The sequence below is a fragment of the Lactuca sativa genome, chromosome 9, assembly GCF_002870075.4.
Source record: "Lactuca sativa cultivar Salinas chromosome 9, Lsat_Salinas_v11, whole genome shotgun sequence".
Taxonomy (NCBI): Eukaryota; Viridiplantae; Streptophyta; class Magnoliopsida; order Asterales; family Asteraceae; genus Lactuca; species Lactuca sativa.
This window is the reverse complement of record NC_056631.2, coordinates 218,299,221-218,313,561: the sequence shown is the minus strand read 5'-3', so window position 1 is coordinate 218,313,561 and position 14,341 is coordinate 218,299,221. Positions and strand designations below refer to the sequence as shown.

General features: G+C 35.4%; 1 protein-coding gene across 1 annotated transcript; it reads left to right on the top strand.

The window, feature by feature from the left end:
- The first annotated feature begins 5,410 nt into the window (after positions 1 to 5,410).
- On the top strand, positions 5,411 to 6,474 carry LOC128128819 (protein GOS9-like). Its single transcript, XM_052767599.1, has 3 exons — positions 5,411 to 5,557; positions 5,683 to 5,883; positions 5,984 to 6,474. The coding sequence occupies exons 1-3, from the start codon at positions 5,492 to 5,494 to the stop codon at positions 6,218 to 6,220; spliced, it is 504 nt and encodes a 167-aa protein (XP_052623559.1). The 5' UTR covers positions 5,411 to 5,491; the 3' UTR covers positions 6,221 to 6,474.
- Positions 6,475 to 14,341: the final 7,867 nt, after the last annotated feature.

Below are 14,341 nucleotides of genomic sequence, written 5' to 3'. Positions count from 1 at the left end.
TCTAACAACCCTAACTCAACCCTCCAAGACCAAATGGTAACCCTTATCCGTCTCTCCATCACTACCGCCACCAAGTTGGATCAACTTGTCAACATCCTTACAACAACAACAACAAAAATCACCACCACCACCACCACCGAACCACCTCCGACCACCAAAATTTCCCTATCCAACTTCTATGGTAACCTACTTTGATTACTATACCATCGCACAAGCTCAACGAGTTACCATTGTTATCTTTTACTTCGCCGTAGATGCCTAGAGTCGGTACAAGCATCTAGCAAACATCCACCTATTGTGCACGTGGACGGAGTTCTCCCGAGCCTTGGAACTCCGCTCGGATCTTCCACATAAGAGAACTACCAAGTCGTCCACTTCAAACTTCGGCAACTGACCATTGTTTCGGCCTATCAATTAGAGTTCGAAAAAGTCAGCAATTGCATCCTCTCAGGTCACGATACCAATTCCCTTCTAAATTGCTTCCTCTCAACTCTCTGTGTTGAATTCTATATTCCTAACATTCAGAACGAGTTAGCACTTCATCACCCCACTTCCCTTCATCAAGCATATGGGTTAGTCAAACTCTTGGAAGATAAACTCGGATTTGCAAAACCACACTTTCTAAACTCATGTTCTTCATCTACTATAACATATCCCAAGAATTTACCAGCAACCAGTATCACACCATCATCACCAACAACTACCACTTCCTAACCCATGCTGACCGTCTTACCCACACCAAAACATCCTCGTCGATTCTCCTTCTTATCCCCTGAATCAGTAAAAAAAAACATTGTGCGACAAGTGTAACCTCCCACAGTTCATGCTCGTCGTTGACAATGCAGATCACTTCGACGAAGACCATCTCCTTGAACCCATACCGACTACCGAGAACCTCAACTACGCCAAAAATCAATTCCTTACATTTTCCACCACAACGTTTTTTTGGGTTTTCCTCTCTCTAAAAACTAAACCGTTACCGTTTTAGTCAATTGTGGTAGTACTTATAACATCATCCAACCTTGTCTCATCAATTGCTTCAATCAACCTCACAAACATATTTCGAAATTTTCAGTCATGGTTATGGGTGAAAACATGATGGAGTATGCCCAGACCTTTTGTGCCACTTGACACAAACACCTTTAAGAATTCTAATTTTCACACAACCGGCTGAAGAAGTTGAATTCATACTCGTGTTAACTAAACTAAGAACACTGGACCAAATTGTAGCAGATTTTCTTTTGCCCCTAATCAGATTCACCATTGGAATCTTTTACGCATCCCATTACCATATCCCTTTCCCATCATGCTTCAACTAAGGTACTCTAATTCTAACGGTAATTGGGCAACCACTTAACGGGCTTCCTTCTAACTTCTTTAATGAAGTATCAAACATGATCACTCCACAACTAACCATAACTATCACATCCAAATACATCCTTTGTCTAATAATTGCATAATGTTCGTACACTAGACATTACACATTACACGTTCTAATGTTACTTAACACATGATACCTAAATGTCTTTATTCACACACCGTTAGTATTCCAACATACCCAACTAGAATTTCCCATCTCATACTCCAATTACGAACAACATCATGTTTTTTTCAAATCACAACGACTGATATGTGTGTAGTGATACGCGTGCCATAAAATTGCATGCAAATGATTGTCGTGTAGTTCTGCTTTACCATTCTATTTCCCGATTCACAAGTTTTACCGAACCAATTTCCTTATTCTTCTTATTACCTTCTCTATATGAGAATTTGGAAGTGTACCATTATATCTATTCGTTGATCACCTAGTCAGCTTCTAAAAGTTTCATATCCTTGCACCTCAGGTCTATAACTAGTACATTAACGAGATGTAATTATACACTAGTCCCTCACATCAAGGAGTCACACGTCCTTGAAGTTTCATATCTCATATTTCATCAGTCACTTGATCATTAAGTTCCTTACTCAATTCAATACTTGCCTTAAGCTCTTAACAAGAGATTGTTATACTCTCACGAATCCATATGACTCTTTGATCCCTTTTTTATGACTCCTTACCATCATAAGGTTTAATACAACCTTTTCAACTGATTCACAAAAGGAAATAACAACCTTTCACACACACATAAATCATCCCTAGATTTATTAATACGTTACAGATCCACACGTTGCCTCAAATTAGGAGTTATAAGTTCTCTCTTCTTCATAACTTTTTCTTCTGTGTACTCTTTGCATTTCTTACCTTCATGCCTTTCTATCCACGTCAGCAACACAGTCATGTTCCGGTTAAACTTTTCGCCAAGTGTCTATGACAACACTAGTTGTACCATTGTCCTCTTCTTCACACCCGTTTTAATCTTCTTAAAAGCCTCTCATAAATAATACTACCACCGTCGCATTATATAATACACACTATCATTTCACCTGCATAATATTCTAATATTCTGAGGGTATGCCTTTCAAATTACATTAGATCTTCCTTTCTTCTGTAAACCACGCATTGACGAACAATGCTAACAAGTTTGTGAGTTAATCGGTATAAATGTAAACCGTTACGACTTTCTTCCATGACACCAAGACTTTTTCCAGACTCCTTTGATAAAAAACATCACCCTTGCGAACCGCTCCTACAGTTTTACTACATAAATAACAGGACTCTCATAACTTTCAAAGTTCTAGTTCTCTATTAGAATTCCAACTTTATCATAGAGACAAACTATATGGCTTTCTTTTTCGGTAATTCCTAGTTACCTATGTCTCACATGGTAATAGAAATTCCCAATCAGTTCTCATTGCCACAAAAAATTAACATAACCTCCTAATCTATATAGGGAGATATTATCCGAATCATAACTCTTACCAAACCAGGCACGCAAATCTAAAAATAATCACACCACTTTCACAAGGAACACACACCGTTATTTTTATTGTTTAAACCTAGGAAGGATAATCCAACGTAATTAGCGTAAACCATGGCTTTGATACCAACTTGTAACACCCATAATTTTAAATCGCATAATTTACCATGGTTGCACCAATACCATGGATTAGGAAACATTATGGTGGTGGTGGTTTCACCGTTATCAAAAGACGAAAAATGGGACAAGAAATAGAGAATGATAGGGGAATGGAGGCAGTGAGACGAAGGTACTTTCCGGCGAGAAGGGGTTGTAGATGCTAGGTCCTAGATAGTTGAGCGAGAGCATTCGGAGAAGATTTTGAGTCAACGTCTTTAAAGAGAGGGGAGTAAGGATGGGATTGTTGTTACATGCTTTTTGTATTTTTCATTTTAGAAAAATTAAAATAAAACCAAAAAAACCAATGAAAAAACAATTATAAGTGTTATAGTAGTTTTTTAAGTTGAGACCGAACAAAAATAAATAAATATATCATTTTGTAGTACTAGTTTATGCACAAACGTTTTTTTGACCGAAACACAAAAAATTATAAACCACATGACCATTCTTGCAAATTCCGCTAAATAAAAAGTGGGTTGAACTACAACGATTGAGTAATTAGATTAATATTTTAAACTACCATATCGTTGCGGTAGTAATTGGATTACTCACCCTAAAGAGAGACTAGAACCATTTTCTCTAACTGAAATCCATAAAAAACTGAAGGGTGGAAATTATCGACACGACATGCAAATAGACGAGTATGGGTAAAAGATTTCCACCTATTTTATTGAACGAGTAGATATGTCACGAATATTAAACGGGTAATGTTAAAGTCTAAACTTTCTAACACAAAAATGAGACGTTTATATATAGACAACTTCTATTCATCTTTTAGGTAAACTCAGCATGCCTAGAATAAAAACTAGTGGTAAAAGAAAACTTTGGTTGAATCGTTTTATAATTTGGAAGCTACTAATTAACCGTTCCAGTCAATATTTACTTTTAGTCAGTGGCGGAACTTAGTTATAGCCAAGGGGGGCCATGGCCCCCTTGCTTTTTTGGGTTCTAAGTTCCAACCTATTAGTCTATTTGCAACTCGTTAGCAAACTTGAATTGGATGAGATATTTCAAAGTTGAGTATTATTTATTTATTTCATTAAACCAATGTGGGCCTACCGAGTGCATTCTCCTTTTTTAAGACTATAATTTCAGTTCTTTTATTTGCATTTATTTCCACGTTTTATAAATATTTTGGTTATTCTTTTATGTTTAATTAAACATCTCAATCTCAATATAGTAATATATATAAAAATAAAAAATAGTAATACATAGAGAAAGCACTTGGTTAATACCAAACGTATACTTGAAAGCGTGTACAAAATTCTCATTTAGTGAGATTTTGGAAAAAAAATAAGCTGCTTAGCTAAGGTAAGGTTATTCCACCAAGATAAATGATGATCAAAATTTTGTTTTGGTTTAGAGTTGAGATTATAGACCTCCTCAATAATAATATTATAAAGCATTTTATTTTATTTTATTTAAATTGAGGAACAGTAGACTTGTAAGCCGAATCAAGATCACTATTCGAAAAGGTTCCATTTTTATGAGCGACATAAATATATTTCATACTAGTTGTTTTATTTAAAAATTTCTATATCTCATATCCTTTAATCAAATTAAACTTATTAATATGTTTTTTTTTTAAATTTGATTTTGGCCCCCCTAATTTAACTTCTCGTGTTCCGCCCCTGCTTTTAGTTTTTCACTTTTTAATTAACATCATATACTAATTAGCCGTCCCGCTGAAACTTACTTTTAGTTTTTCACTTTTTCATTAACATGTTATACTCCACAATCTTACTCACCCATTTCCATTTCAATGTGACTTTCCTCCTCTAAACTTATCGTGATATTCATTCCAATACCCCCAAACTACTAGTCTTCCTATTTTTCACATTTACTTTTCAACGTCTCTAACTCCTACTCCTTCAATCTATCGACATATTTAAACGTCTAAACCCTAAACTGCAAATCCGACATGAACACAACACAAAAATACACTTGTTGACACGACAAGATATGATAATTAAATGGGTGGGTTTCAGAACAAGTTACTTGTAGATTTCAAAGTACAAGAAGAGGGACACAATTTGCTGCTCAAACTAGAAATGCAGAAAAAACGATTGGTACAAAATTGAAATAGAAAGATCACCCACATGTGCTCAAAAACCTCCAAACTTGTGTTCAAAAGCTTGGTTGTTAGAATAAATGTCTGTGATGGAAGCCTTTGAAAACTGATGACAGAAGCATCTATTGTCATCTTATTGAATTACTACCTAACAAGCATGTGCTCTAAAAATTGATACCGTACATTGACACATGTGAAACTACTATTCATCCTTAAGTTACTACACCCTAACATATTCTACCGACATCTTTTACTAAAGAATTACATTTACCCAATCATAGTAAATCAATATAAACTTTTATGTTTTCATTACAGGAAGACCGGACATCTTATCTGAATCCATTATACTTTAAAAACCCTACCTGATCAGGTCTATAAATAGTCCTTCTCTTAATGGGGCTAAATGTATAACTTATTACTTTCCACGAGTTTCATCTTTTCCTTTGAGAATACATTCAGATCAAACATGGTATACTCTTTCACCATATATATTTGGAAATGCTGGGTTTATGGTTAACCTGGTGTATTTCATCTGTTGATTGCTAAGATATGTCCACTTCTTAGTTATATATTTTATTTCACCCCTATATGCAGGCAGGCAATGGCGTACAGGTTGGACCGTGGGGAGGTAAGGGTGGAGTTAATCCCTGGACATTCATCCCTGAGGGCAGGATTTGCGAGATCCGTATCAGTGCCTCAGGGTGTGTAGATTCAATCAGGTTCACTTACAAGGATCGTGATAATGTCAAACACCATTCTGAAACATATGGTGGTGATGGTGGTTCACCTCATACGGTATAGTGGGCTTTCATTACATCTGTTACCTAAACATGTACTGCACTTATATTCTAGTTTTATCATACATCATTTATCATCTATTTGGGTATATCTTCAGTTTACATTTGCTGATGATGAGAACCTCATCGGGATTAGCGGAACTGTGGGAGTATATGCCGGCTACACTGTGATTACGTCATTGTCTTTCCTAACCAACAAAAAGAAGTATGGGCCATATGGCACAACCCAGGGGACTAGTTTCTCGCTGCCAGTCGCTAAGGGTAGCTTTGGTGGATTCAGCGGAAACTACGGGGATTACCTCGACTCTTTCAGTGTCATTCTTCATCCCTATTAGTAACGCGGACAAATATCATGTATTTGCAGCCTGCATACATAACCTTGTCAAAATAAAGAAGCCTGAGAGATGTGTTTGTGAAATTGTTGTGTTATCTTGTTTTGATGTTCAACTCGTATTATTGCTTTATGTTTTAAGATCGTATCTTGTTTCCTAAATATAATTACAATAAGCACCCTTGTGCACTAGGTGTCTTGATCATGTACTCTCAAACACTTCTAATGGGATATTTTCAGTTTGGCTGTTTGCTAATATGTCCCCCTTGAATTTCGTTTTTGTTTTCTTCATTGCATGGTTGATCGCTCTACAATCTTGTAGACATAACGGACTGTACATATTTTGACTCGCCGTATTTCTTCTTATATATGTAAGAAAATTAAATAATAGGAAACATCTTCATAGTCCAGCTGCATCAACACAACATAAGTCGCACTTTACATTGTTCAAACGAGGCTTCAGATGATCAGGACATCAAAACCCATGTTTTCTTTGGTCAACCATTACACCAAATAAGAATTAAGTTTGTAGGTGTTCTTTCACAATACTAGATAATTGATTATCTGGTAAATAATGATAAATTTTGCTACACTTAAATATAGTTAAAAACAAGTTGTATGGAATTGTATATAATGAAAATATTTTTTTCTTTGTTTTGAAGTTAGCCATATGAACTAGTTATGGAAAAATAGCAATTATGACTCTACAATCACACATAATGAGCATTTGTTTGGCGAAGAAGAATTTCTTCTAATACATTTAAATTCATCCATATTTTTTGTAGCGATGTATGAAAATTAAATGGTGATAATGGGTGTAACAAGAAGCTGTCATCAGTTTATTTATTTATTTATTTATTTATTTATTTATATGGCAACAATGGGGGTATTAAGTGCTATAAGGGTATTGTCAACTCAACCATGGGGAAGTGATACCGCGCATACACTAGAAAAGAGTCAGCAAACTGAAGTCCATCAAAAAATAAGTTTGAAAGGCCCATTACAAGGATTGAAGCACAAGTATGGAACTCCACATACATGGGCGGAACACAGACATTTGAACTAGGGGGCCGAATCCAACTTTCAAAATAAATCATATAAAAAGTAAAGAAAATTTATTACAATAAAAAGAAAAACTATAACCGTATCAAGTAAACATTAACAAAGAAAGTATGATCATTCATGATCTGTTTAGTAAGAGTTTGCTCATATTCTTTGATATCATCATAGTTACGTCTGTGAATAGCACCAAAAAGGGCTAACAAGTGATCATAAGAGATTAAGTATAGAGAGCCTCAAAAACATACAAGTACATAGTGTAAAAGCAACAGTTACTGTGTGTGAGAATCTCCAAGCATCAAACCTATTTATTAGCTACTTTCAAGATATTCATATGTGAAATAAAGCATATAGAATGCCCAAATGATGGATCTAAATAAACCAAACACAACTATTTAATTGAATTGGACTTATGAGCTCATTATTCATCTAGTAACTAAAAAGACACATTTAACCCTGTAATAAAAAAAATGCAATGATCATGAACTGTCATTAATTTAAAGTAGAACAGCCTGCAAAGGTCTTAAAGGATTCTAATCTTTTAATCATGTAATCAGATATTTAGCTCAAAGTATTACATCCTACAAAAGCCTTAAAGGATTTTAATCCTTTAATCAAATATTTTGCTTAAACTAACAAAATATGATGCTGCCATACCAATATGAATCAGATTCCAAAAAACTAAGAGAAATAAAAAAAAAATATAATACATTTACCTCAAAAGATCAATAGCCAACCTTTTCAACTTTTCAACCGGGAAAAGAGTAGGAGCGATGACCCTGGTTTTATTGTTGATAATTTTGATTATTGAATCTCAAAATACTCATTCATATACATATTCAAATCTACATGTTATGAGTATGAAATCTGATTTCAAAGCCAAAATTGATGTTAACATTGAAAAATGAAAATGAATTTGTATCAAAATTGGGTTGCAAAACCCTAATAATTGAACTCTAACTACAAATATATAGCAATTTTGGAAAAGAAAATAACTAAAATGGAGACGGAGAAAGAAACATACAGATTAATTTGGGTAGATTTCCATAAAACATGAGCAATTTAGCAATGTAGGAGTCAACAATTCTGCCACCGGTAATTAGTCACTCGAAGAATCGTTGAAGCAAGAAGGTTTGAGTATGAATAAGGGCATTGAATGGATAACGGGAACGTTTTGCATGTATTCTTCGAAGGCCCTACTTGGTCTCGTCAATCATCACATATATGTCCCACACAACAGGGAGGACACAACCGCATCAGCCCTAAGAGATCCGCTTCTACATTCATACTCCTTGAGTATTGGAGTTGGAAAGCTAAAAAACGGAGGGGCCATGGCCCCTCCTGGCCCCTTAAAGCATCCACCCCTGTCCACATACTTGAAGGCTTGGCCTACTTCCACTTTTCCGGTAAAAGCTAATTGCATTAAGTTACGAGCTAACGATTGTTCCTGCATGTATGTTTCCTTAATTTAGCTAGAATGATATCTTTCACATTTCGGTAAATTGTACCCTACATTTGGTTAAAGTAAGCAGAAAACTGCCCCAAGTTTCTTGTTCTTACTTCTCTTGGGAGATTCACCATCTCAAATTGGCTTGCTATCAACTGGTGCTTTCATTCTCATTTCAATGCCTCCTGAAAGCTAATCGTGCTCCTCCTCTAACAACCCTAACTCAACCCTCCAAGACCAAATGGTAACCCTTATCCGTCTCTCCATCACTACCGCCACCAAGTTGGATCAACTTGTCAACATCCTTACAACAACAACAACAAAAATCACCACCACCACCACCACCGAACCACCTCCGACCACCAAAATTTCCCTATCCAACTTCTATGGTAACCTACTTTGATTACTATACCATCGCACAAGCTCAACGAGTTACCATTGTTATCTTTTACTTCGCCGTAGATGCCTAGAGTCGGTACAAGCATCTAGCAAACATCCACCTATTGTGCACGTGGACGGAGTTCTCCCGAGCCTTGGAACTCCGCTCGGATCTTCCACATAAGAGAACTACCAAGTCGTCCACTTCAAACTTCGACAACTGACCATTGTTTCGGCCTATCAATTAGAGTTCGAAAAAGTCAGCAATTGCATCCTCTCAGGTCACGATACCAATTCCCTTCTAAATTGCTTCCTCTCAACTCTCTGTGTTGAATTCTATATTCCTAACATTCAGAACGAGTTAGCACTTCATCACCCCACTTCCCTTCATCAAGCATATGGGTTAGTCAAACTCTTGGAAGATAAACTCGGATTTGCAAAACCACACTTTCCAAACTCATGTTCTTCATCTACTATAACATATCCCAAGAATTTACCAGCAACCAGTATCACACCATCATCACCAACAACTACCACTTCCTAACCCATGCTGACCGTCTTACCCACACCAAAACATCCTCGTCGATTCTCCTTCTTATCCCCTGAATCAGTAAAAAAAAACATTGTGCGACAAGTGTAACCTCCCACAGTTCATGCTCGTCGTTGACAATGCAGATCACTTCGACGAAGACCATCTCCTTGAACCCATACCGACTACCGAGAACCTCAACTACGCCAAAAATCAATTCCTTACATTTTCCACCACAACGTTTTTTTGGGTTTTCCTCTCTCTAAAAACTAAACCGTTACCGTTTTAGTCAATTGTGGTAGTACTTATAACATCATCCAACCTTGTCTCATCAATTGCTTCAATCAACCTCACAAACATATTTCGAAATTTTCAGTCATGGTTATGGGTGAAAACATGATGGAGTATGCCCAGACCTTTTGTGCCACTTGACACAAACACCTTTAAGAATTCTAATTTTCACACAACCGGCTGAAGAAGTTGAATTCATACTCGTGTTAACTAAACTAAGAACACTGGACCAAATTGTAGCAGATTTTCTTTTGCCCCAAATCAGATTCACCATTGGAATCTTTTACGCATCCCATTACCATATCCCTTTCCCATCATGCTTCAACTAAGGTACTCTAATTCTAACGGTAATTGGGCAACCACTTAACGGGCTTCCTTCTAACTTCTTTAATGAAGTATCAAACATGATCACTCCACAACTAACCATAACTATCACATCCAAATACATCCTTTGTCTAATAATTGCATAATGTTCGTACACTAGACATTACACATTACACGTTCTAATGTTACTTAACACATGATACCTAAATGTCTTTATTCACACACCGTTAGTATTCCAACATACCCAACTAGAATTTCCCATCTCATACTCCAATTACGAACAACATCATGTTTTTTTCAAATCACAACGACTGATATGTGTGTAGTGATACGCGTGCCATAAAATTGCATGCAAATGATTGTCGTGTAGTTCTGCTTTACCATTCTATTTCCCGATTCACAAGTTTTACCGAACCAATTTCCTTATTCTTCTTATTACCTTCTCTATATGAGAATTTGGAAGTGTACCATTATATCTATTCGTTGATCACCTAGTCAGCTTCTAAAAGTTTCATATCCTTGCACCTCAGGTCTATAACTAGTACATTAACGAGATGTAATTATACACTAGTCCCTCACATCAAGGAGTCACACGTCCTTGAAGTTTCATATCTCATATTTCATCAGTCACTTGATCATTAAGTTCCTTACTCAATTCAATACTTGCCTTAAGCTCTTAACAAGAGATTGTTATACTCTCACGAATCCATATGACTCTTTGATCCCTTTTTTATGACTCCTTACCATCATAAGGTTTAATACAACCTTTTCAACTGATTCACAAAAGGAAATAACAACCTTTCACACACACATAAATCATCCCTAGATTTATTAATACGTTACAGATCCACACGTTGCCTCAAATTAGGAGTTATAAGTTCTCTCTTCTTCATAACTTTTTCTTCTGTGTACTCTTTGCATTTCTTACCTTCATGCCTTTCTATCCACGTCAGCAACACAGTCATGTTCCGGTTAAACTTTTCGCCAAGTGTCTATGACAACACTAGTTGTACCATTGTCCTCTTCTTCACACCCGTTTTAATCTTCTTAAAAGCCTCTCATAAATAATACTACCACCGTCGCATTATATAATACACACTATCATTTCACCTGCATAATATTCTAATATTCTGAGGGTATGCCTTTCAAATTACATTAGATCTTCCTTTCTTCTGTAAACCACGCATTGACGAACAATGCTAACAAGTTTGTGAGTTAATCGGTATAAATGTAAACCGTTACGACTTTCTTCCATGACACCAAGACTTTTTCCAGACTCCTTTGATAAAAAACATCACCCTTGCGAACCGCTCCTACAGTTTTACTACATAAATAACAGGACTCTCATAACTTTCAAAGTTCTAGTTCTCTATTAGAATTCCAACTTTATCATAGAGACAAACTATATGGCTTTCTTTTTCGGTAATTCCTAGTTACCTATGTCTCACATGGTAATAGAAATTCCCAATCAGTTCTCATTGCCACAAAAAATTAACATAACCTCCTAATCTATATAGGGAGATATTATCCGAATCATAACTCTTACCAAACCAGGCACGCAAATCTAAAAATAATCACACCACTTTCACAAGGAACACACACCGTTATTTTTATTGTTTAAACCTAGGAAGGATAATCCAACGTAATTAGCGTAAACCATGGCTTTGATACCAACTTGTAACACCCATAATTTTAAATCGCATAATTTACCATGGTTGCACCAATACCATGGATTAGGAAACATTATGGTGGTGGTGGTTTCACCGTTATCAAAAGACGAAAAATGGGACAAGAAATAGAGAATGATAGGGGAATGGAGGCAGTGAGACGAAGGTACTTTCCGGCGAGAAGGGGTTGTAGATGCTAGGTCCTAGATAGTTGAGCGAGAGCATTCGGAGAAGATTTTGAGTCAACGTCTTTAAAGAGAGGGGAGTAAGGATGGGATTGTTGTTACATGCTTTTTGTATTTTTCATTTTAGAAAAATTAAAATAAAACCAAAAAAACCAATGAAAAAACAATTATAAGTGTTATAGTAGTTTTTTAAGTTGAGACCGAACAAAAATAAATAAATATATCATTTTGTAGTACTAGTTTATGCACAAACGTTTTTTTGACCGAAACACAAAAAATTATAAACCACATGACCATTCTTGCAAATTCCGCTAAATAAAAAGTGGGTTGAACTACAACGATTGAGTAATTAGATTAATATTTTAAACTACCATATCGTTGCGGTAGTAATTGGATTACTCACCCTAAAGAGAGACTAGAACCATTTTCTCTAACTGAAATCCATAAAAAACTGAAGGGTGGAAATTATCGACACGACATGCAAATAGACGAGTATGGGTAAAAGATTTCCACCTATTTTATTGAACGAGTAGATATGTCACGAATATTAAACGGGTAATGTTAAAGTCTAAACTTTCTAACACAAAAATGAGACGTTTATATATAGACAACTTCTATTCATCTTTTAGGTAAACTCAGCATGCCTAGAATAAAAACTAGTGGTAAAAGAAAACTTTGGTTGAATCGTTTTATAATTTGGAAGCTACTAATTAACCGTTCCAGTCAATATTTACTTTTAGTCAGTGGCGGAACTTAGTTATAGCCAAGGGGGGCCATGGCCCCCTTGCTTTTTTGGGTTCTAAGTTCCAACCTATTAGTCTATTTGCAACTCGTTAGCAAACTTGAATTGGATGAGATATTTCAAAGTTGAGTATTATTTATTTATTTCATTAAACCAATGTGGGCCTACCGAGTGCATTCTCCTTTTTTAAGACTATAATTTCAGTTCTTTTATTTGCATTTATTTCCACGTTTTATAAATATTTTGGTTATTCTTTTATGTTTAATTAAACATCTCAATCTCAATATAGTAATATATATAAAAATAAAAAATAGTAATACATAGAGAAAGCACTTGGTTAATACCAAACGTATACTTGAAAGCGTGTACAAAATTCTCATTTAGTGAGATTTTGGAAAAAAAATAAGCTGCTTAGCTAAGGTAAGGTTATTCCACCAAGATAAATGATGATCAAAATTTTGTTTTGGTTTAGAGTTGAGATTATAGACCTCCTCAATAATAATATTATAAAGCATTTTATTTTATTTTATTTAAATTGAGGAACAGTAGACTTGTAAGCCGAATCAAGATCACTATTCGAAAAGGTTCCATTTTTATGAGCGACATAAATATATTTCATACTAGTTGTTTTATTTAAAAATTTCTATATCTCATATCCTTTAATCAAATTAAACTTATTAATATGTTTTTTTTTTTAAATTTGATTTTGGCCCCCCTAATTTAACTTCTCGTGTTCCGCCCCTGCTTTTAGTTTTTCACTTTTTAATTAACATCATATACTAATTAGCCGTCCCGCTGAAACTTACTTTTAGTTTTTCACTTTTTCATTAACATGTTATACTCCACAATCTTACTCACCCATTTCCATTTCAATGTGACTTTCCTCCTCTAAACTTATCGTGATATTCATTCCAATACCCCCAAACTACTAGTCTTCCTATTTTTCACATTTACTTTTCAACGTCTCTAACTCCTACTCCTTCAATCTATCGACATATTTAAACGTCTAAACCCTAAACTGCAAATCCGACATGAACACAACACAAAAATACACTTGTTGACACGACAAGATATGATAATTAAATGGGTGGGTTTCAGAACAAGTTACTTGTAGATTTCAAAGTACAAGAAGAGGGACACAATTTGCTGCTCAAACTAGAAATGCAGAAAAAACGATTGGTACAAAATTGAAATAGAAAGATCACCCACATGTGCTCAAAAACCTCCAAACTTGTGTTCAAAAGCTTGGTTGTTAGAATAAATGTCTGTGATGGAAGCCTTTGAAAACTGATGACAGAAGCATCTATTGTCATCTTATTGAATTACTACCTAACAAGCATGTGCTCTAAAAATTGATACCGTACATTGACACATGTGAAACTACTATTCATCCTTAAGTTACTACACCCTAACATATTCTACCGACATCTTTTACTAAAGAATTACATTTACCCAATCATAGTAAATCAATATAAACTTTTATGTTTTCATTACAGGAAGACC

What these genes read in the sequence shown, in the direction of transcription:
- LOC128128819 (XM_052767599.1), top strand. Translation starts at nt 5,492, where the DNA reads ATGTATAACTTATTACTTTCCACGAGTTTCATCTTTTCCTTTGAGAAT. An exon ending in ATACATTCAGATCAAACATG is followed by an intron (nt 5,558 to 5,682) that starts GTATACTCTTTC and finishes CCCTATATGCAG; the next exon opens with GCAGGCAATGGCGTACAGGT. An exon ending in ATGGTGGTTCACCTCATACG is followed by an intron (nt 5,884 to 5,983) that starts GTATAGTGGGCT and finishes GTATATCTTCAG; the next exon opens with TTTACATTTGCTGATGATGA.